The following is a 23,791-nucleotide window of genomic DNA, read 5'->3' as shown; positions in this document are numbered from 1 at the left end:
GAGATTTGACTCTCCTTATACTCCTGACTTGCATTCTACCACTGGCTAAATTCTGTTTATTTTTCCTTTGCTGTCTTTCCCAAATCAGTCCCATAAGTTTGAACTTTATCAGGTATCATTTTAGTTCTAACCTTTCAAATCTCATACCTATACCCTTGCATAATCCTTCTAACTCAACTACGTACGTCCATCTTATACTACCCTCTAATTCATAAGCAGAGGAAGAACTAGGATTTGCACCTGAAAATTATGAAATTTGGGACCTTTTTTTCAAAAGAAAAGTAATATAAAATTATGAGCACAAAGTTAGGTAGAAGGACGAATATCTGCAGTTAGAAAAAAGCCACACATAATATTTTTTTTAAAAAAGAGAAATCTTGAAGATTCAAATCTTTTTCTTCAGAAAAAGAAGAAATACTAGAATACTTACAACATCCAGTAACTCCAGTAGTCCCATCCAGTTGAAGAACCCTGGTGCCTGGACTTCATTGGCTTTATTATAAATCTGCCTTTGCTCCTGGAGTAGTCTTCCTCAATTCTGGCTTTGATACTGTCAAACTTTTGTCATCTCAGGACAAATTCTAAATTTCTTACTATAGTGTGTTACAGTATGCCCTTTTGAAACTGAGACACCTAGGTTCAATTCCTGTACAATTTTATGTGATGTTTCTGAGTCTCCATTTTTCTAAAGGAGAGGGCTCTCGAGGTATTACATGTGATAATGTAAATAAAATGTTTAGCATATAATCTGGCCCCTTTCTACCCTTTCTTCTAATACGCTCAATTATTTCCTTTAATGTCTCAGTTATCACAGGGAACTGCTACTCTTTCTCTCAGTGTGTGCTCTCTTGGTTCACTGATTTTTCCTGACTCAGGGTTCATGGGTACTATTCTCTCTTTATTTACTAAATTATTTTATTTACTAAAATTGAAGAGTAACTAAAGTGTAAAGAATACAACCATCATTGCTTTCAGAGTTACTCATCAGTGGATCTTTTAGTTTAAGCAAAATGTTGACCTGAGTCTCATGGAATACCCCCTCACACACCCCACTCACCTTCCCTCTACAAATACATACAAACCCTGAGTAAAATATAACAATTTTTAAATACCTATATAAGCTCAAAAGAAAGAAAAGGAAATTCCCAGGCCTTGAAATTAATAGCAAACTCATAGCCAGAATTGTAAGCCCTTAATTTGATAGGGTTACAGAGTAGGAAGATAGAAAAAGTGAATTTAAGCCCAAACAGATCAGGGCTGGGATTTGAATGCCAATTCAAGTTCAGGAGATGGGGATTTGGGTTTGTGACTAGGCAGGAACATGAACTGAGAACTGTATAAAAAGCTGGGACCCTGGAAAGGACTACTCTTCCATTAAAGGGGAATTGGAAGCATCAAATTACAACTTCAAAAAATGAAATGACAGGCATTATAAACATTGAAACTAAAACCTTACTAGATGGGTTAAATAGCAGATAAGATGATTCAACCAAAGAGAAAATTGATACACTGGAACTGTGGAAATTACTCACAGACAGAAAAAAGAGAAGTGGAATTTGATAAAGAAGTTAACTTGGGGACTAGAGTGATATAGATCTAATAGGCATTCCAAAGGAGGAATTAGAGAGAATGAGGACAATATTCAAGCAAAAAAGGAGGAAGAATTTTTCAGAATTGACTAGACCATGAATACTAAGAACAGAGAAACAGACCATCCCTGAGCAGCACAAATAAAAACAAAGTCACACCTATGTACATCAAGGCAAAACTGCAGCAGACCCAAGAAATTCTTAAATGTCACCAGAAAGAAACAAGAAATTATCTAAAACAGGAAAGACTGAACATAATACTTGTCCTCAAAATAGATGTCGGAAGACAATCTTCAAAATACTGAGAAAAAAGTCTTCAAAATTTTTTAGAGAAACTACTTTTAGTCTACAAATCAATGCCTAGCTAAACTCTACCTCCAGAGTGAGGAAGAAAAATACTTCAGACAACTACAGAAATTACCACTGACAAGCTGTTTCTGGGAAGAACTAAAATGTACTCTAAGAAAAAGGAAACAACCCAGAAGGAGACACTGGAAAATTAGCAGCATTGGTGAGCAAATCCGAAGAAAAGCTCCCTGATTTTAGTCAGTGGATCTTGGTTCTTAGCCATGTTTTATCAGCTGTTACTTGTGGACCTTGTATCTCTCGTAGTTCAGATTCCTCATGGGAAAAATGGAAACAAATAGCACTTCTACATGAAAACCAACAACACTTGAAATAACAAATATAAAAACTTCTGCATAGCATGGTACCTGGTCTCTGAGGAACAGGATAAAATGCAGTCGAATCTGAAATTGCATTCCACTGCTCCCTTTACTGGGAAACCCTTGCTGTCTCAATCTGTTGAACTCCTTGGAGGACTAAATCCAATACGCCTTTATCTATTTAATCATCACTTCTAGCTAACAGCAGCCTTAAATCTGTCTTTCTTCCATGTGCAAATTGTACTTTGTGGTACTTCTGTAGTTTTATTTTATCCTGTCTTATATTACTGTTATTTATATATGGGCCTTAGCTCCCTAATAAGAAGTTGCGTTCCTTGACTACTCTGCTTCTTAACTTGTTCATTTCTGTATCATCCACTGTGTCTTATACAGTACAATTAGTTGCTCGTGAAATCTGCTCAGTCCGTGTTCAATTCAATGGAATTAAAATTGTTGAATGAAGGATGAGTGAATGAGTGGACATTCATACTAATGTGTTACTTTGTAGTAAAATTAGTGGGGAGGTAAGCTAGTGTTTATTGTGTGCTCTTTCACAGTATCCTGCAATTGGCATTTCAATTTTCAAAGCTACTGATAACTGAAAATCTAGCCTAATGTATTTTAAATCTTAGGGAGTTTTTTTTCCTAAAGAAGGCGTCATATAACGTTTAATTTTAACTCTCTTGAAACACTATTTTTAAAATATTTTTATCTATTTGGTAATTAGTGTGAATATTAATTGTATGAATAGAATTTGTATATAGTTTTACGTTTCATAAGTAAACTATTAGAAGAAAAGATGTCATGGTCCAAAATAATCATAAGTAAATGTAATCACTTATTTTCAGAATTAAAAGATGTTTCCTAGTGGAGACTTGAATAAGTTGTTGGTTAAAATGAAAACATGTCATTTTAGTTGAAAATTTAGTTTATCTCATCTTGATCAGATGTATATGTCAGATGACATTAGCTAAATTGGGCTTTAGCATCAACTATAAAACTTAACAATTCCCCATGTGTTTGTGAAAGATCATTATTAAAGGTCAATAATGTTCTAAAATTAAGGCCAAAGCATAGACTATTAATTCATAATGAAATACTTATAATCACAGCCTAGATAGGGGTTAATTATCATCTTTGTTTTTAAACTCCTTTTAAATTAGTCAAGATATTTTTCTCAAGAAAACTGGAAAGTCCAAGGATTCTCACATAGCTGGGCTCACATGTCAGGGAGTTGCCACTCTCCCAATGCTTCTCTGTGTATAGGTTTAGCTCTCAGTCTGGCTTCCTGTTGGGAAGTGTTGCCGTCAGCAGCTCTAAGCTTCTTTTCTTAAAACTCCCAATCCAAGAGCAGTCTTCCAGCTCCAGGTCCCCATTTCCATGAAAGGACTTGGATTGGCCCTATTTGGATCATATGTCCGTTTCTTGGATCAGTCACTGGGAACAAAGGGATGGGCTCCCGTGATTGGCCAGGACTAAGTCACGTGGCCAGTTAGGTCAGTAAGGGACTTTGCTTATCACATCCACTTTTAGGATGGGGTCAAGGCAGTTGAGCTGCTATTTTAGTCTGCATCCACCATGCTTATCTAAGATCTTGGATCATCAATGGTCCAGAATTCAGAACTTTTCTGATTTGGGGGACCTGATAAAGTACATATTCTGTTTCCTGCATAACACTCACATTGGGGTCTGGAAAAACATCCCATGCACAAATATATTAGTCTTTCTACCACAAAACCTAGGAATATTCACAGAAAGAAGAAAAAAGAAAGTTTCTAAATATTCTCATATCAGTTTCTTCTGCCAACTGAGTTTACCCTAAGTTTTTGAAATATTTCAGCTCATACAATATTAGGATCTTAGAATTGCTGATAAAAGGTTGAGTCTATAATAAACACTCTTTGTTCCGGGTATATTATACCCTATGTACTAGGCATTGTACTAACTTGCAAAGTAAACTCTATGATAACAGAGACAGTATTGATTTTGTTTATCTCCGTACCTTTGGACTTGGCACAGTTCCTGACATATAGAAAGTGCTCATTAAGTATATTTGTTGAATAAACTAGTAAAAATATCAGTGACTTTATGTACCTTAATTCATGGAATTCTAACAACTGCCCCCTGATATAGAGATAGAGATTATTTTTCCTATTCATAGCTTATTGACTGAACCTCAGTTTTGTCATGTATAAAAATATAAATAATGATACTCGGCAGAATGAGTGAGGCTCAGAGAGATTATATAGCAAAAGTAGTCAGGCAGATTGCAAGGAACTGATCGCATAATAATATCCAGCTCTGTCTGACTTAGTTGCTAAACTGTTACTTTAGTCCACTGATGTTGGCAAATGAAGCTACCTGGTCAGAAGAAGGGATCCCTTAAGAGCTGCATCTTTTTACACTGTAACAGTTATGTGTTCAGGCATGGGTATACCATTTTGGGGTGACAGGATATCATCCAAGCTGCAGAATTTTCAAATTATGTATTTTATAAAGTAATAAGTTTAGCAGAAATCATCTTAATTTAAAACTCTACCTAAATTCTGACTACCAAATTATTTGCTTTAATTATTTTAAAAGAGCTCATTCTACTTAAAAGCTCAGGTTGATGTCACTGTTGCTCCCAATCTGGCTTGTCTAATACTTGATTAAGCTGTGCTTGAACACTGGAGTCGAGAGCATCGCCACAGTAACCCATGAACAGAGCTTATATTCTTGATTTCGCATCGCCACAGTAACCCATGAACAGAGCTTATATTCTTGATTTCTTTTTACTTTTTATAATTGCAAAAAAAAAAAAAAAAAAACGTACAGCATCCTAAGCGTACAGCAGAAGTTCAGAGGACTCTAACACTGTTTAGTTTTAAGACCAAAAAATGGAATAGTTTGTTAGTGTGGCAGTAGGTTTTACATGCCTATATAAGGAAAGACACATTTACACTGTGCCAACAGCAATGGTATCTTAAGTCCCCAATTAAAATGTGACTTTTTAAACTCCAAAACCCCATGTGACTGTTTAGCCATCTGTTTAATGAAACAACCACCATTGATTTGGGCATAGATAATTATTACAATAAGAACAGTGCTGGGGAAAGATCAACTTGTCCCAGTTGAGTATGACAGTTAATTATGAAGAGATAATTAGTGAAGGCTAGTTAGCATTATCTCATATCCAGGAAAGAAATAGGTAACAAATCTCAGTCTAGGTATAGATCATGTAGAATATGTGATTGTATACATCTTTGAATAATTATTTTTAAATATCTAAGATATATACTAAATAGTAGATTTACTGAGCTATATTCAACTGGAAGGAGCAGTGTTGTTTTCCATAAATTATCTATTGAACTCTTTGCATTTTGGTGAAATATTATTTCAGGTTATTACAGTGGAAGCTTTTGTGTTTTATGGCCACTCTTACTGCTGTAACAAGGAATCTTCAGCATTTATCCCTGGTGGAACCCATGACTACAGCCCTTAACACCCTGACAGGAAAACACTAAAGAGATGATTTTAGAATAGGCTTTCCACTAGTAAATGTCACGAAGGAAAGGGGAGTCCTGGTGAATATCGTTCTGAGAACTCATAAATAATAGTTTTAAATTTCTCTATGATAACACTGCTTTTATAAGGAGAAAAACTGATGAATTTCCTTCTCACTCTCTTGGTCTAAGTACTTTTGAGTTGTGAAATAGATAATAGCCACACCATGGAGGAAAAATAAGCAAAAGACTTTCATATTTAGTATCATATAACCGGGCATAGCATAATTGAGCTCTGTGTGTATTGACGAGCATCGGCATTTATTACTGGCTCATCAATATTAGAACCAAGGGGATTTTTACCGGGATTGCCTCACAGGAGAGAAAGAACTTCTCTGCCTGGCTCCTGATTCTCGTTCTGGGCATGAAACTAAGCTTTATTATGTGTCATGTACAGTAATTTCTTGGCACTTCTGGTTGCTCCAACGTGAAAATCTTGTGAACTTAGATTGCATCAGTTTAGAACATGTGATGGAAGTTAGATAAGTTCCATTTTATCATGCCATTAATGAAGAAGAGTTTTAAAGAATTAATAGGAAGCTGTTTTAGGAGGATTTTGATGACTTTAAGAGAAGAATTTTAGGAAGACCCTAACATATTCCTCATTTCAATGCATAATGGAGTTAGCTGTACATGGACTCCTCTGGAGGAATGTGTAGTGTTTAAGAGCTCCAGCTTTCTTTAAACTCACTGAGGCCTTCATTGTAAAATGACAATAAACTTTACTAGGGATTATTAGTCCCAGTTTATCATCAGACTTAAAGATGAATTCAGGTGTTTCCACATCATAATTGCAGGTTCTATAGGGCTTTAATTTGGGTTTCTTTAAAATGGATGATATAAGTACTTTTTCTCAAGGGTTGTTTGGAAGAAATTAGATAATGAATCACAGATTTTTGTATTAATGCTTCCACATCTAAGCACTCAGTATGAGTTAGGTATTATTAATATTTATCTTAAGATTAATTTAGAATGAATAGTACTGGTTTTCTCCTTGGAGGTACGTATTTTATCATGTATTTAGGATATTGTAAATTCCTTGAAAAACACATATGTACCTATTAAACTGTAATATAGATTTTCATTCATTCTGCCCTTCTCTCCAATGAGCTTGAGTCAGGTATAATTGTAATACAGACATGTAAAGGAATAACTTTGGTCTGCTTATTTTTGGTTGAGCCAACATTTTATATATAAGGATTTTTCCTAAAATATTTTATGTTATTAATAATAAATTTTGTAAAAGTACTAAGTATACAACAGAATTTAGGAGAGTGGAAGAGTTGAGAATTGGGAGACATGAAACCTGGCTTCTATTTCTAGCTCAATTCGTCCTTAGGCAAAAAAGTTTCTTCAAACTTTAAGGAAAAAACTGTACTGAATGATTTATATGACCATTTACAGTTATCGAATTATGATTCTACAGTAAACTCAGAACAACTCTATTTTCAAAATTATATTGTTTAACTTCTGGCTATGTTTAATCACATATCTTTGCTTCTACTGATTTTTTTCACTTAATAGGAAAGGGTACATGATTGCTTTATCTTGAAGTTGACTTTTTTCCCAAAATCTTGAAATAATGAGGTTATCCAGTGACCTTAAAAAATATCTAGTTCCACTCAGCTGGGAAATTATTTTCTGAGAAGACCAATTAAATATATTTGGGAAAAACCCAACTGTGTCATTTTCTCCAAAAAGGAAAGTATATAAATTATTACACACAGTAACTTATACTGTTCTAGTAAAAGTCATTTCCCACTTTGTTTTTAAATATTAAAAAAGAATTTGAAAGGAAATGCTACCAAATCATTTTAATTAAAGAGGTATTTTACCTTGTATTCTCTCTGTTCAACAAACTATTAGGTGTTTAAGGAATGTATGTGTTTATTACTACAATTTAGTCAGCTTAATGAAGCTCCATAGCCTTACATATTCCTAATTTTGAATAGAGGTACCAGGTAAAGAGAAAAAAATAAAAGGAATGAAGAACAGAAACAGGTCTCTGAATTTCATGTGCCTGTCAATGATTGGATCAGGAAAATAGAGACTGCTGATATGTTAGTTAGCTTCTGTTAATTCAATCCCTAGAACTAAATGAAGTGTCTAAAGATGTAGTTTATAAAGGTGTGAACTCTCACTTCTATTTGAACAATGCTAGCTACAATGAAATAAATGATTTTTTTATAATGGAATGTTCTTATTCCCATTTTTCCTATAACACTGTTGCCACAAAACATAATTCAGTTGAGATGAACAACATCGTTTAGCCAATTCCCTTGGGGTTTAGCGTATAATTTTGAGCCATGTTATGGCCATCTTTTAATGAAACACTGATTTTTGTAGCTTAGTATAGTTTCAGTTCTGAGCTAGACTACCTTATCCATATTCAATGAAGTACAGAATGGAATGAAGCAATATGCATTTTGAAATGATATATACACCTTTATGACAATTTAAATATTTTTTAATGTTTACTTCATTTGACCCTCTCTGTTCCCAACACACAGTCCTGACTTTGTAATTTCCTTCTCAAAACTATTCTTCCTGCTACCTCAGGGGGCCTCTTTCTTTTCTTCCTTTTGCGAAAACGACATTCCAAATATCGTAATGCTTTATTGTCAAAGTTGTCTACCTATCATTTCCATCATCTCACAGGGTTAGCAGGTGGAGACTGCACCCTATACCCTTCCTACCTTTTGCCTACAGAGGCTACTTTGGAGGTGGAAACATGGGGGAGTCAGGTGAGGTAGCAGCAGAAATTGCTTCCTAGTTCAAATAAAGTCAAAGCTTGGTCTCTTTCTGCACTGAACAAATTCTACTGAAGAGTAGCTATTAAAACACTGTGGTCTGAATTTAGTTGTTCTAGAATATTGTTTGAGATAGAAATGCTATGGTTCAGTGTGCTAATGCACATCGTACATGCCAGAGTTAGCAAAATGAATCAAGTACAATAAAGGCATGCTCACATTCATTTACAAAAATTAATTAAAAGATCTCTAATAGTTGGGAGGCCTCTAAGAAATATGTATGGCAGCCATACATATTTTGGACTCAGGCTTTGAAAACCCTAAGATGGCATACCATTATAATATGCTAGATTGCTAAAAGATGCTTATTTTGTCATTTCATATTTTGCTATCTCATCTCGTTTAATTTTTACGTCACTTATCTATCATTTGCTTATCATAATTTTTTAAAAAAACCGTCTGGTATCATTAAGTACTTCATCTTTCAGTTAGATAATTTTTCATGTAATTATGGGAAAAAATGGAAAACTTTTCTGATTATCACAAGTGATATGGAGAATCACAAACAATCTGTAGTTAATTAGGAGCTTAGTCAGGGGGTTAATGAGTTTCTACATGGGCTACACAGAAGATGGATATCCAACATGTACCTCTTACACTAATAATATTGACACATATTTTATAAATAAAACAAAGCATGTAGGCACACATGCACATCTCACATCTAGAACACTGAATTTTTGTTATAGCAAAATTGTTCTAGGACTGAAGTTTTAGTTTGTTTTTAAGCTAAAGTAAGGTGTTTTTTATAAGAATTTTAATCACATCAATTGTGTCATGACTCAGACTGTAAATAGTCATAATATTTCATATTAAGATTGTTTGACATGGTCTGAGTGTCTGTCAGTTTTTCCAACTGTTTCGGCCCTGTCACTTGTTTTTGTTTTGTTTTGTTGTGCATTGTCATATGTTATAAGAGAATTAAAGGACTTGTTTTACTTGCAAAACCCAGTCAGCAATTTTACCACTGCCTGTTCAAACTCCAGCTTAATGGCCCAGACTAAACACTTGTGACAAAGGAGCTGTGGGAATGGATGATGGATCTGTAGGAACTCTAGCTTTAACCTCTAACTAGCTTTCATTATTCATCTTTGCAATTTCCATTTCCTCTTTCTATTGAAATCAGTTGAGTTGAAATACATGGATACTCCTGCACATCCTATGAGATCTGAGTAGAGCATTGGACTGTTAATGATACTGTTAATAATTTTTTCATGTTTTTTTCTCTCTTTTTTTTTAGTCTCGACCTATTCCTTCCCACCTTACTTCAGCAGTTGCAGAGAGTATCTTGGCTTCAGCCTGTGAGAGTGAGAGTAGAAATGCCGCCAAGAGGATGCGTCTGGATAGACAACAGGTACTGAGGAGTCTTGGGGTCTGGTGACCACCAGCTATAGCAAATATGGTTAAGTTAATCTGATTTATGGAGAAGAGCAGAATCTCTGGAATGGATTTAAAGTCCACAGAGATATCGTTTTTCTGTCTTTGTGATATGAATTTAAACTTGAAAAAGGCGTGTCCATGAGATCAGTAGAGATGCAATGACAAAAATTTCCTGTGATGAAAAATGGACAATTGTAAAATTAATGAGTTAAAATTCTGTTTAGTATCCAGTATGAAGGCTAATGACTTATTTAAATAAGAGGCTCTAAATGATCATTTACAGTAGTTTTGTAAGTTTACCTGATCGTTTATAATAGTGAACTGATTATGGTCTTTTTGAATGAAAATGAACCTCTCTTTAATTTCCTCTGGTCCATTGCCAAATATCAATAGATTATGCCAGGTATGGGGAAAACACAACATAATCTTGAAGACCAGAAAGCCGTAAAATGGGGGTATAAAAGAAGGAACATCTACGTCCTGGGCTTACCTTCACGTTAACAAATCATTTACTGTATAACCATTAAGTATCATCTTTCTACATCTCTTTTCTAAGGCTGTATATCCATGTGATATAGATGTACTCTTGCGGTGTGCGGACTTCTCATTGCGGTGGCTTCTCTTGTTGTGGAGCATGGGCTCTAGGCGCCCGGGCTTCAGAGTTGTGGCACGGGCTTAGTTGCTCTGCAGCATGTGGGATCTTCCCGGACCAGGGATCGAACCCGTGTCCCCTGCATTGGCAGGAGGGTTCTTAACCACTGTGCCACCAGGGAAGCCCGAGACTTTTGTCATTATTATATCTCTAAAATTTATCTTGCTTAAAATAAGTTACAGGCCAATATATAATACCATATTTAGCATAGTGATTAAGACTGCATATTCTGGAGTTAAATACAACTGATTTTGATTCTCAGCTCTACCCTAACTAACTGTGTGACCTTCAGGAAATTATTCCAATTCTCTGTGCCTAGTTTTCTCATATGTAAAATAACAATAACAGTACTAATCTTATAGGGGGGTGTGAGAACCCTGAATGATAGATTTATGTTAGGTACTTAGCAATTTGCCTGGCATGTGGTAAGCATCAAGAAAATTCAGCCTAGAAAAAGTTATTTTAATTGATGTTCTAGCTTTTCTGTCATTGCATTGGTATCAGTAAGACTATAAAGAAGCATTAATAGTACTATCTCAGATATAGGAGTTTTGAATTCAGACTAAGTCCATTTGAGAAAATATCATTATTCTAGAAATCAGAGTAGTAGAATTCTGGGATTGAAAGGGATCTCCTGGTTGTCAGTTCGCTACATACCTCGTCCAATCTACACTCTAGAATATCCCTGAATCATAGACTCAATCATATGTGCAGTTGTCATGAAAATTAAATGACTGATTCATGTTATGTACTGCCTACAGTCTCCTTCTACAAGTTCCCCAAAGCTGGTCGTCCACAATATTTGGTCTAATCACTTAACCACTGTTGACCTAACCTGTAAAATGGAGGATACAAATGTATAGTTATTTCTTCTTACTGTGAATTATATAGACTTCACTTGGCACGCAGCACAAAGGCTTCTACCAAGTGGATTTTACACTTTCATCAAAGCATGGAGATGTGGGAGCAGGAACTCCCCTAACTGGATCTAAACACTCTTTGCCTAAGTAGAGACAACCAGAGTTCTTTTTGGTGTTGGCAATGGTATCATCCTTTTCTAGGCACCTTCTTAACCCAACTCACAATTCTTAGAATTTTCCAGTGACTCAAAGATTCTTCATTGTGTCCCTGCCTTTCTGTTGGTGCATGAAAGTTCAGAAATGAGACAGTTAAAATCTAAATTCTGTTCAGCTGCACACATGACTATTTGCTGCCCCTGGTTAGCCATATGTAGGGCTGTAATTATATGTGTCCTTCAGAGTTTATGAAACTTGATAAATTAATTGGGCTTTATAAAGCTATGAACATAAAAGGTACTATGGATGTATTAAATACTTTATTTCATATGTCCACCTTGCCCCAGGGTCTAGAGGAGGCAGCCTCAGCCCTGAAGCAAGTAGGCAAGGGCAGGAGCCTACTGTCTCATTAGGAATCAGATGACTCAGGGCTGAGGTCAATCCCCAATGAATTATAGAATATACTCAGCATTTCTTTTCTTTTTTAAAAAAATACATTTATTTATTTATTTATTTTTGGCTGCTTTGGGTCTTTGTTGCTGCTTGTGGGCTTTCTCTAGTTCTGGAGAACAGGGGCTACTCTTTGTTGGGGTGCATGGGCTTCTCATTATTGGGGAGCATGGGCTCTAGATATGCGGGCTTCCGTAGTTGTGGCTTGTGGGCTTCAGTAGTTGTGGCTCGCGGGCTCTAGAGTGCAGGCTCATTAGTTGTGGCGCATGGGCTGAGTTGCTCCATGGCATGTGGGATCTTCCAGGACCAGGGCTCGAACCCGTGTCCCCTGCATTGGAGGATTCTCAACCACTGTACCACCAGGGAAGTCCCAGCATTTCTTTTCTTTTAACATGAAAATCTAGAATTTTTATGTTACCCAGGAAATCCTTTTTCACTTTGGCAATTCAAAAAGATAGGCAGAGTCAGACTTCACATTTATATTTCTATGACATAGCTCAAATTGTCTTTATCTTTGTTATTTAGATATTATTTCACTACTATTTACTTAAAAACAAATCTATCTCAATGATTTTGGCTACAGTTCATCTCACCAGAGAGACAGAGGCAGAAAGTGAGAAAGATTAGAAACATCAACTTGCTGGTCATTTATCCCCCATCACTTTGTACTTGCTCTTTTTGAGGAATGACGTATATTCTATTCCAAGGCTTGTTGAAATTTCTGATTAATGTGAGGGTTCCTTTGGCTTCTTTTCTCTATTTAAGTTCTTTCCGTTAAATTAGCTTTTAGTTTTATAGAAGGGATCACGTAAAACCAATGGTCAAGGGCTTCCTCGGCAGATTCAGCCCTCATGAAGAACAATGCAGCACGAGTGTGCTGGGTGACAGTTTTTGCGGTGACTGGGACAGATGGAAAATCAATGGTAGGCTGTGATATGACACCTTTGACTCTACTGTAAAGAACACCATAGGGGAACTGGCATGTTAGTTTCTTGTGACATAATAAAAGGTGAGAAAGCAGGGGAAAAAATACTGAAAACTGATGCATCGCTGAGTTAAAGAAGAAAATCGCTATTAGTAAACCAACAGAAAACCATCGGCCCGAGACCAAAAAATATTTAGTAAGCCCACAGTTCCTGCTACTCTGTTTTCTGTAGTACTGGTGAATTCACTGTGACGTGTACCTCTTCCTGATTTTTCCTTTGTTCTGTTAGGGTGCTAATGAGTGGGCATGTTGTTAAAAGAAACATAATGGTAGGTATCAAGGTTGAAAATATAGCCACATAAGCCCGATGGCAGTTTTAATACAGGCATTTCATTTTGTCGTGGATGTATTTGAAGACTACCGAAAACACCATGGTCAAGCTGTTTTTGAGTCAGGCAGCTCTCCTTTCATGTTTCCTTCTGTATTTTCATGTACTTTTGGTAACGTTTATAAAATTTCACAAATGCATAATTGAAAGAAATATTTTTCAGTAGGATTTTATGCTTAAATGTAAACATTGTGATAGTAACTGAGATAGGGTTTGAAACCTATATCTGTGGCCTTCCAGCCCACACTCCCATACCCCTACTCTCAGTCATCCTCGGCTTTCATTCTACTTCTAACATTTGTCTTTCTTATATACAATATTTTGGAGAAAGAAAACTCTATCTTTGAGTGTTCCAACATGTGTTTCAGCACGGCCCTCTCATCCAAAGGAGAAAAAATATAAGAGAAACAAAGTACCACCTAGAGTAGTTCCTTGAATATATTGTATTTTCTCTGTAACACATGTAATTTTAAACAATTGAAATAGAATATACTTCACAAGTCATCTAACTGTAATAGGCCTTATTTTCTTCATTAGTAATAATATTAATAACAACAGAACAGCAGGAACGTGTATGGATGAAGCACTGTTTGAGGTAGGTTGCAAGCCTATTTTATGTAACTGTCATCGCTTTTCATGAAGTGGAGACATTGAGGCTCAGAGCTCTTAGTGCAGAGCTGCTCAGGATGGATCCCCACTTGGATCCAATCCTTGTGCTTTTTAAAATCATGCTTATAGTAACATTTAAAAAAAATACTTTCAGACATGCAGGCTTATTTTTGATAATTTAGGAAATAGAGTAATGTATAGAGAAGAAATATAATTGACTAGTAATTCCACTATTCAGTTTTATAATATAATTCTTTCTACTACTCTATCTATGCAAAACTTCCTGTTTTAAAAAGCAAAATAGTATCACATTGTATCCTTCCATTTAGCTTAATGTTGTGAATATTTATGGTATCACTATGTAAGTTTATCAATTATTTTTAGAAGCCCCTTAATACTCCATCATGTAGTATTTTCTAAATTATTAAATGTTGATTTTGTTTTTCCTACCATAATTTGCCTGTGAAAAGGATACCTTGCCAGTTATATTTTTAGGATAAATTATGAGACCTGGGTCAAAAACCAGCAAGGCTTTTTAAGCTCTTGATATATATAAGGTCCATGCTCTTAATTTCTAACTTATTCCTATAAAAATAAGCGTTTCTGCTTGTTTTATAAACATATGCCTATTAAAAGCTTTTTTTAACTTCTAAGAATCTTTGATTCTTAACCAGTGGTTCCTAAACCTTTCAAACATAGCATGTCTTTTTTACAGTAAACACCTCGAAATGCCCCACTTTTAGATCCTGAAATGCAATTTATAGTTAATATAAATTATGCTCACAATTTAAATATGTATGGATAATGTCTTGATTTTAATATAAATAATACATTATTTATTTTAAAAGTAATATATAATCAAATACCATGTATTTTGGTGTGGAAATATGGGGATTCCACATCACTAGAAGATACAATAAAGTCATCAGCTACTTCTGCATGTCCCTCAAATCAATGAAGAAGCCGCAGCTACAACTGTCCTCGGATACTGGTGTATTGCGGCAGCTCACAGAATTCAGTGACACGAACTTTACAAACGGTGAAAAACTAGTGGTACAGTTCCAAACAAAACAGCACAGCAGTCCCTCGATTTACAAGGTAGTGTATTCCTGAGACAGTTCGACATATATTTTAAAACATGCACAAAAACTTTGTTTTTATACCTAAAATGAAATTAAACTTTAGGCTCAGGAAACCCTATTCAGGCTTTCACCTACAAAAATATCCAGCATGACTTTTTAAAATTCACATGGGAACAGGGACAGTTCTTAGTTGATTGGTACTGCCTGGAGAATGTCTGAGCTTTCCGTAAGCTGGTCCTCCCACTTCATGCCTATTTCACCTGCTATATATTTTCCAGATGTCCCCTAGAAGTGGTAATGCTGTTTCTGAGAAGCACTGCTATGGACAACTAGTCTAGGATTTGAATACAGGAATGAGAATAATACATTCTCAGATCTATTCCTTGATAATGAATTCATAACTCAGCTCCTCCCATTTTGAAGAGACTGGCCTTGAGGTTCGAAACCCACAGTTTTCCATAGATTTGCACCCATTATGTCAAATGAATTCTCCATCCTTTTTTCTACCTTCTGTTTACTTTTTTGTTTTTAAATTCGCCAGAGCCTAAAAGTAAAAATTGGATGCTATAAGATAAAAATAACTTAACCAGGCCCTTTGGTTTAATTTTATTTCTTTGCAAGAAGGAAGCAATTAAGTGTAATGGCTATAGCAATTCTGCCCCCAGTCAAAAAACTAAGCCACATATGATTACTAATTCCAGTTGTATTTCTAAAGTATAATTCCATTTTGTATTCATCGTTCAGCTATTTTCAATATCTCCTGAGATTACAGTTACATCCTTTTCCAATTTGGAAGTCACCATCAATTAAATTACCATGTTTAACATTTACAATAGGGACACCACAACATCCAACAGTTTGCTACAAATATAATGCCACAAAAAGACAAGGCTCAATACTCTTCAAAAATGCATGTTTTCATCAGTTTCAATCATTCATAAATATGCTGTTTGCACACTCACCATTGGAAGGGTGTGAACAGGTGTACACTGAACCATCTATTCACTCACTTGGTCTCTAAAATGCCTGGCAGTGTTAGTAAGTAATCATATTCCACAGGAAGAGAGGTTTTTTCCATCTGGGAAATAGCTAACGAGTGGATATTGAACCATGACCTTAAATTCATGAGCACCGAGGGGTGGACAAATTAGTAAAGCAATCCAGAGAGACGTGAATACATTCTCACTACTGCAAACCAACCATCATACCTATATAATACCAGAACAGACTCTCAGAATGGTTATAATCACATTTTTAAATAATAAAAATAGGGAAATATTATATATTTCCATTATATTTTTGTAAACATAGAAACTTTATAAACATAAAAACTAAGGAAAAGTAAATATATATATCAAATTAAAATGTTTTACAGATACATAAAATATCACTTATGGATAACTACAATAAATATTTACTATTCTAATTTAAAATTTTTAGTTCATTATATAATATTTGAGAAACACAGTTAAATAGTTTTAATGGAGGGCTTCTCTGGTGGCGCAGTGGTTGAGAGTCCGCCTGCCGATGCAGGGAACACGGGTTCGTGCCCCTGTCCGGGAAGATCCCACATGCCGCGGAGCGGCTGGGCCCGTGAGCCATGGCCGCTGAGCCTGCGCGTCCGGAGCCTGTGCTCCGCAATGGGAGAGGCCACAACGGTGAGAGGTCCGCGTCCCAAAGTTTTACTGGAATATTTATTTGCTCTGTAGGGAAGAATATTTGACCTGTATTCTGTTGGTATTTTGTGAGCAAGATAATTGCTTTACAAATCTGTATTCTTTCAGCATTAACTTAATAATGTGGCTGGACTTCAAATATGTATTATTTCCAACTTGAGGTCTTACAAGATAACTTTTTAATGGCAAAAGTTTAAAATTCTTATTTTTCCAATGTGTTTGAACTGCTCCAGGGAGTTCCTTAAATATTTCATGTATCTGTATCAGCAAGGGATATGGTTAATAGGAGAAAATTAGCTCTAAGTAGTCCTAAAGTAGTTTATTTAGCAAATAATCATTATATGGAAGATATTTTGCTTGGTACAGAGGCTACAAAACAAGGATTGAGAATCTTTACTGAGGATTTACCAGATACTAGATTTACCTAAAATCACTTGCTACTGAGCAGGTGTTTTTATTCTTCCTTTGCAGAGGGATGAAACATAACATCTTTCCTCTAGAAACTCACATTCTGTTAAAGACAAGTGAAATTAGTATGGTAAATGAAATTATAAGGGTGTGATCAGATTGTTGTGAAAGCCAGAGGAGAGTTCTTCTAATTCTGCCTGGGAAACCCAGGAGGGCTTCCCAGAGGAGGCACTATTTGAGCCAGACCATGAGAAATGAAGGAGATTATGAGAGCTAGCAGATGATAGTCCAGACACATGGAGCCTTTTGAAACATGAAAGTTTCCTGAGTATCAAAAACAGTCATCTCTGTGAGTGAAACTTGAGAATCTTGAGAAGAAATAAAAGGAGAGGGGATTGGACGTGAGGGTTTAAATTAGATTGTGGGCATTTTATATGCTCTGTTAAGTTATTTGGACTTTAAGTACATGCCAGAGATAAGTGGGAAGGAGAGTGACATCTCCAATTTTTAGGAAGCTTCAGAACCCTAGGGACAACAAAACGTAGATGTAGTGGGGCAAAGGTGAGGTCCCAATTCAGCAAGAATTCCTTTCTCTACCACCTACATTTCAGATTTGCTATTTAATTGTAACAGTAGTTAAATTTGAGCTAATGCCAAAAAGTAATTATGAAGATTAATCTGCTATAAGGTATTTTGAAGTTACAAATGAGTGATTTCGGAATACCTACTCTTCCATGCTGCAGTGTTAGCTCAGCTAATGAGGAATCAAAGTTTAATTTTCTCCTATAGTTTCAACTTATATAACTGTATATATAGATTATTATTCTTTCTATTGTAAATATTTTTCATCTTTTTCTCTTTTTATGATCTCTCAAAAAACTGACATTATGGTTTTCCTCAAAAAGTGACTTTTTTTTCTTAATTTGAGAGTAAGGTTACTTCTGTATAAAATTTTTCCTTAGTGTATGTATTTTCCTTATGTAATGATATGTCAATGTATATCTGAGTAGTGATGTACAGTGCATGATTCTCTTGGTCTCTCAATAGTACTATGAAGCATGTAGATCAAATGGTTTCCCTTTTCTATGGATGGGGAATCTGAATCTAAGAAACTTTCTTTTGGATACATCTATGGGGTTTTGAAGGGAGGGAAACTGGGAACAGCCTCAATTTCTGATTTTATTTTTTGTCTTTCTGTTACTCATTTTGCTTTACTATTTGGTTTTCTCACTTCATTGAGAATTCTCCCACATTTGTATAGAAATGATTCTTTCTTTAATTTTAGGTGAATCTTTGGCTTAGGATGTTATTAATTTCAAGTGGATCAACGTCAGGATATGAGTAGGTGGTTTGAATTCAGAGAGAGAAATTCATCATAATATGTTAATACACTTTTTAGTGCCAAAGTCAAGGGAACATATGGTTTACTGGGTTCTCCATGAAGACTGCATTATTGTTAATTTCTTTTAAAACCAGTTATTTTAGGCTTAGCAGACGAAGAGTCTGACTTATTTGTTTTATGCCAAATATATTAATTTTTATAATTTGTTTCTCATGATCTGTCCATTCCTCATCCTGTCTTTTTAATCTAGCCAGTTTTAAACCCACTAGTTACTCTGAAACAATAATTTTATGTGTATTGGGGAAATTTAGCCACAGTCACTAGTTTATTATGAAATTAGATAATATGATAGCTTGACAAATGGGGCTATGCTTCCTAAAGAGATTTATGATGTTTAACATGACTCAGGTGGTAAACACCACAAGCCCAGTGGCCTCAAGTAATACACGTTGTTCTTCAGTTACTCAGCACTTTGGGAAAGCATGGTTTCTGCAGAGCTAGGTTTTCTAGATAGCTGTGGGTTAGCCTTACAAATGATTTTACTTTCATTTGTAGTGGAAATATTCCTAAAATCTCAATGCATCTTCATTTCATGCCATAACTCTTTGGATCATAACCTTTAAAGATGGATTTAGTTATTAATATTAATCTTTACTAAGAATTGTGTGGTGCTGACATCAGCTTTAGCTACAGACGCAGATACCGCAGAGCAGGTGATGGAATAAGTGATCTTGTAAAGTCTGTCCTAGAGAAAACTCCCTGAGGCAGGTCAACTCACTTTATTGGTAATTTACCTCTTTCTCATAATGGTGAGGGGAGCCTGACTTTCTGACAGGCTTGGCAGCAAAATTGATCTTTACCTATTAACTTTGCTGAAATGGATCAATCTCTCATATTATCTCTCATCCTCAGGAAGAAGCCCCATTTTTCCCGTGCTATCAGTGTTCTTTGCCTGGTCAACACTGTTACTTCTTTCTTGCTTCAACAATCCAATGCCTTCTCAATGTCTACTGGACAGTCTGTATTTGTCCTTATTTACACCCTGTTAAAAGAATATAAGGAAAACTACCTCTCACTGTTTTAGGAGTTTATACAAAGCTGTTTTCTAAGAGCTCTTACCTGCACTCATTCATCAAGAGCAAAGTGATACTTACATAGGTCAAAAACCAAGTCACATTTATTTTTAAGCTCCCTTTAATGTTTTGCCTTGAACACAAGCAAGATCAAAATAGCCTTTTCAATGAAACAATTAAGATGAAAGTCCAGTGAGATTCCTACATTAAGATCAAACTTCTCATTAAATCACTTCTCTGGTAACATTCTGTGTTCTTATTTTTCTTGGTTTTGGTGCTAGTTCTGTTATTTAAGGAAACATAATAATGCATTCTGGGTCTGATATTCAAGGACCCTCAGGGAATTCCCAGAGCCCAGTAGTAACCTTCACTTTTTTTCATCTCTGAGGTTTGAGACTAGCCTCCTATTCCCAAATCCTCTATGAAAATATAAGTGAGATTTAACAGAAGTCAGGGTTCTGAGTTCTTGAAAGAGGGCAAAGAGCAAAAGTACAAAAAGAGGTCATACTTGCAACTGTGAACTTAAGTTATAAAATAGGTAGATGTAAGTGAAAGTTTATCTGAATCTCATAGGCATTATAATTTCCATCAATAAATGGCAATTAAAGTAAAGCTTTCTACTATATGCCAATCTCTCCTATTCATCCTTTTTTTGCTACATGATTTCTTTCTGGTGGGGGCACCTGAGAAGTTTAGAGAAAGATCATAGCCTTCAATTCGGGCGTTTGGAAAATAGAGTCTGGAAACTCAGAAGCAGTGGCATGTTTGAACTGCATATGCGGGCGTATGTACAGAGTAGCTATACTTGGGGATTGCTAATACATACATAACTTTTCAAAAAAGCCTCTTTTTCAGATTTTTAAATTATCATGTTTACTATAGGACATACTGGACTCAAAAAACATTAGAGCTTCCAAGAACCTCACAGACCACTTAGTTCAATGGGTTTATTTTATAAAAGAGACAGGCCTGGAAAATTTCAATTTCAGTTTAGATTTCCTTTCCTTCCTTCCCTCCTTCCCTTCATCCTTCCTTCCTTCCCTCCTTCCTTTCTTCCTTTCTTCCTCCCTCCCTCCCTCTCTCTCTCTCTTTCTTTCTTTCTTTCTTCAGTGATTTTTTTCATAGTTCACTAGAAACAGAATTTCTCTTTAAAAAGAAGGAAAACAGACCAATACATACAAAGAATTTAGCTCCCTTTAGATTTCAGAGTAATGTTCTGAGTAATTAAAATCAGAATGCTTCATAAATTTCAAATCTTAAGGCCATAATACATTCATAGCATGCAAGAATTTGAATACTATTTTAGATGCAGAACTCAGAAGGCCACATTATTTTATTCAATTGCATTTTTCTATCATTTATTATTGCCTGTGAAGCAAGTTTGAGAAGTCCAATGAAGCTGTCAAGCTTCAAATGTCTCCATAAGTGTGAGCAAAATTTCCTTTCCAGGGAACTGCTCAGCTATCCATGTATCTTCTTTAATTCTTTATTTAAGATCCTTCATTTGAGGTCATTCTAAAAATACAGAATCCTTTCTGCAGTTTTTTACATTAAATGAACTACCATGTATTTGATCTTTCATATTCTAAGAACAAAATTTGTTGAAATCGTTTCAAATACCCAGATTCAGGTTTAAATGCCAAGTTCTTCACCATTCATCTCAGCTGTATTGGAGAAATGAATCAGGACATGTATGGGGAACACATCATACATAATTATACTAATGTTTGTGTGTCCTCTTACACCTTAATTTGAATGCACATACATTTTCTCATTTAATTTGTTTCCCAAAACTCGGAGAGGTCTACATCATTACTGCTCTTGTTCATGACTAAAAATTACACAAAGAGGAAATGCAGTGCCTCATTGTTGCTCCTATTTTCTTTCTATAGAAAGGACATTTGGGGGATTTAGAGATATGTGAATGTGGAGCAGAATCTTTAATGCTCCAAGCACACCCTCCTTCCAGCAGTACGCCTTTGCACAGGCAGTCTGGCAGCTCCAGTTCCACTCCTGTGTTTATTTGTACGCCCATCTCAAAGCGCACCTGCTTTAAGAAGCACCCCTTGGGTCAACTCACAGCCCACAAAGCTAAGTCCCTTTCCTCCTTCTCTGTGTAGCAATGACTATCAGCACAGCATATTTGAGGACTTGATTATATTCCCAGGTAACATTGTAATGGCCTCCAGGTGTCTTTTGGAATATTGACTCTATAAATTTTTATCACTCTGTGGGATTAAAACAGCTTTGGCCTGCATCACTTTGAGCCCCAAAGATACCTAGTTATGTACTGGGAAAAGGGTAAGCATTAAATAAACATCTATTTGTGGCTTGATGTAGCATGACAAAAAGTTCAGTTTTAAGGAAGGAACGAGCCTTTTAATGAGATGCCCGCCAACACAATAGGAAATGTTCAAGCCCAAGAATGGTGTTATGTGGCCAAGTAGAGCAGGAATCATTGGAATTAATACTGCAATTTAAAATGTTGTCTGACAACTTGGTAAACACAGTTTTAACACCAAATGGGGAAAGTCACAAATACAATATGATAGGAGGAAGGGTGTAGGCTGCGGAAAGGAAGTCTCAACATTTAGTTCTTTGAACACTATTGCTTTCCACAGTTCAGTGAGAAAAAGAAGGCAGCTTTTAGGTTCCTGACAAAGCAATTATAGAGAGACCCAGACACTGGGAGCTGACCTGACCTTTGCCCTTGGGTAGTTGTCATAGCAGCAGGCTGAATAGCGCAGCTTGATACAATTACTACGGCAGGCTCCGGACAGAAGTTGCGCCCTAAATGCAGCACATTTGAACGTTAATATACAAGTATGTATATTAATTCTTCCTTAGTGGTGGCCGTCTCTCTCCTTTACTCAGCACTCATCTAATTTTAAGTACTCATTTCATAAGAAGTCTATGTTTAAAGGCAACAACAGCTACATGCCTTTGGAGGATTTGCAGTGATGTATCTGGGGTATAGTTCCTTGGGGAAAAGTTATTTTAAACAGTGTTGCTAACAAAAGAAAGTTTCAGATGCTGTAAACTGGATGTAGCACTTTTTTTTAAAGCTATGTATGCTGTCTATTCTCATCAAATAAATAATTTTTGTCCTTATTTACTCTTTGCTTATTCCCAAATATATGCATGCACCTCTAGATCTGTGTCTTATAATCAAAAGATAGCTATTTAAAGTTATCTATAAAAAGATGTGTATCTAGGTAAACACAGTATGTCCACAAAAAGGAGAGGGTATCTGTCAATATGTTAAAAAAAGGCTTTGGGATCATTACTGGGGTACTCATTTGAATTTTTAAAATATTGCTTTAGTTTACTAGGCTAAATTTGGTGTTAACGTGGACATGTTCTCCCAAAACTAAAGCCTTAATAGCAATGTTAAATTATATATCATTATATATAGTCATATTTTATAAATAGTTATAATTATTAATGCATGTATAATCTCTAAACACTCAGATAAACTGTTAACTGCATAACTTTTTAATTAAAATATTATTTCTATTCCAGTGATAAATAAAATATATGAAAATCTTCTGCCTAAAACAAACAAACAAAATCCTAATAGTCTATATGATCAGCAGAGAACCTGTATATTCTAAATCATGACCTTAAAGAATTTCTAATGGATACATGTATATGTATGGCTGAGTCGCTTTGCTGTGCACCTGAAACTATCACAATGTTGTTAATCGGCTATACCCCAATATAAAATAAAAAGTTTTTAAAAAAAAGAATTTCTAAATATTAAATATAATCTGAATAGTAATAATTTACTTTTGCTTAAAGCTTGAGGAAAATTAATATGACATATTGACGCTATAGTAATTTCAAACCAGCATTTCAGAAATTACAAAAGGACGCATATAGAATAATCTGAATACATGATAACCTAAATTTAAGATATCAAATTAAAATTGAACTTTGTCTCCGTTATGACTCAGGTTAAAAATTAGGGGAGTTTTCCAAAAAGCCTGGAAGCACAATTTGTTTGGACACGAGAATATGTAAATATCAAAATGTAGTGTATTATAATGAACTTACTTTTAAGAATGCATTTAAAAACATAAAATATATTCACCTCAATGGCACAAAAATTGAGGGTATATCCAATCTAATCTAAATCCATATATTATATATGAAAAGAGATACTCTCCTGTATTATTCCA

At 35.4% G+C, this 23,791-nt stretch overlaps 1 protein-coding gene across 1 annotated transcript in view; it reads left to right on the top strand.

Moving 5' to 3' along the window:
• Positions 1-23,791, top strand: part of NOL4 (nucleolar protein 4) — a 292,288-nt gene that overhangs the window by 189,153 nt on the left and 79,344 nt on the right. Inside the window, exon 8 of the mRNA XM_089895063.1 lies at positions 9,850-9,963. Within this exon, the coding sequence (XP_089751189.1) occupies positions 9,850-9,963 (114 nt within the window). The remainder of the gene's footprint in view (positions 1-9,849; positions 9,964-23,791) is intronic.

The sequence above is a fragment of the Delphinapterus leucas genome, chromosome 14 (assembly GCF_059928025.1).
Source record: "Delphinapterus leucas isolate spDelLeu-1000000601 "Yukka" chromosome 14, BTC_Dleu_Yukka2, whole genome shotgun sequence".
Lineage (NCBI taxonomy): Eukaryota > Metazoa > Chordata > Mammalia > Artiodactyla > Monodontidae > Delphinapterus > Delphinapterus leucas.
The sequence above is the reverse complement of the archived record's forward strand: the minus strand, read 5'-3'. Positions and strand labels throughout refer to the sequence as shown.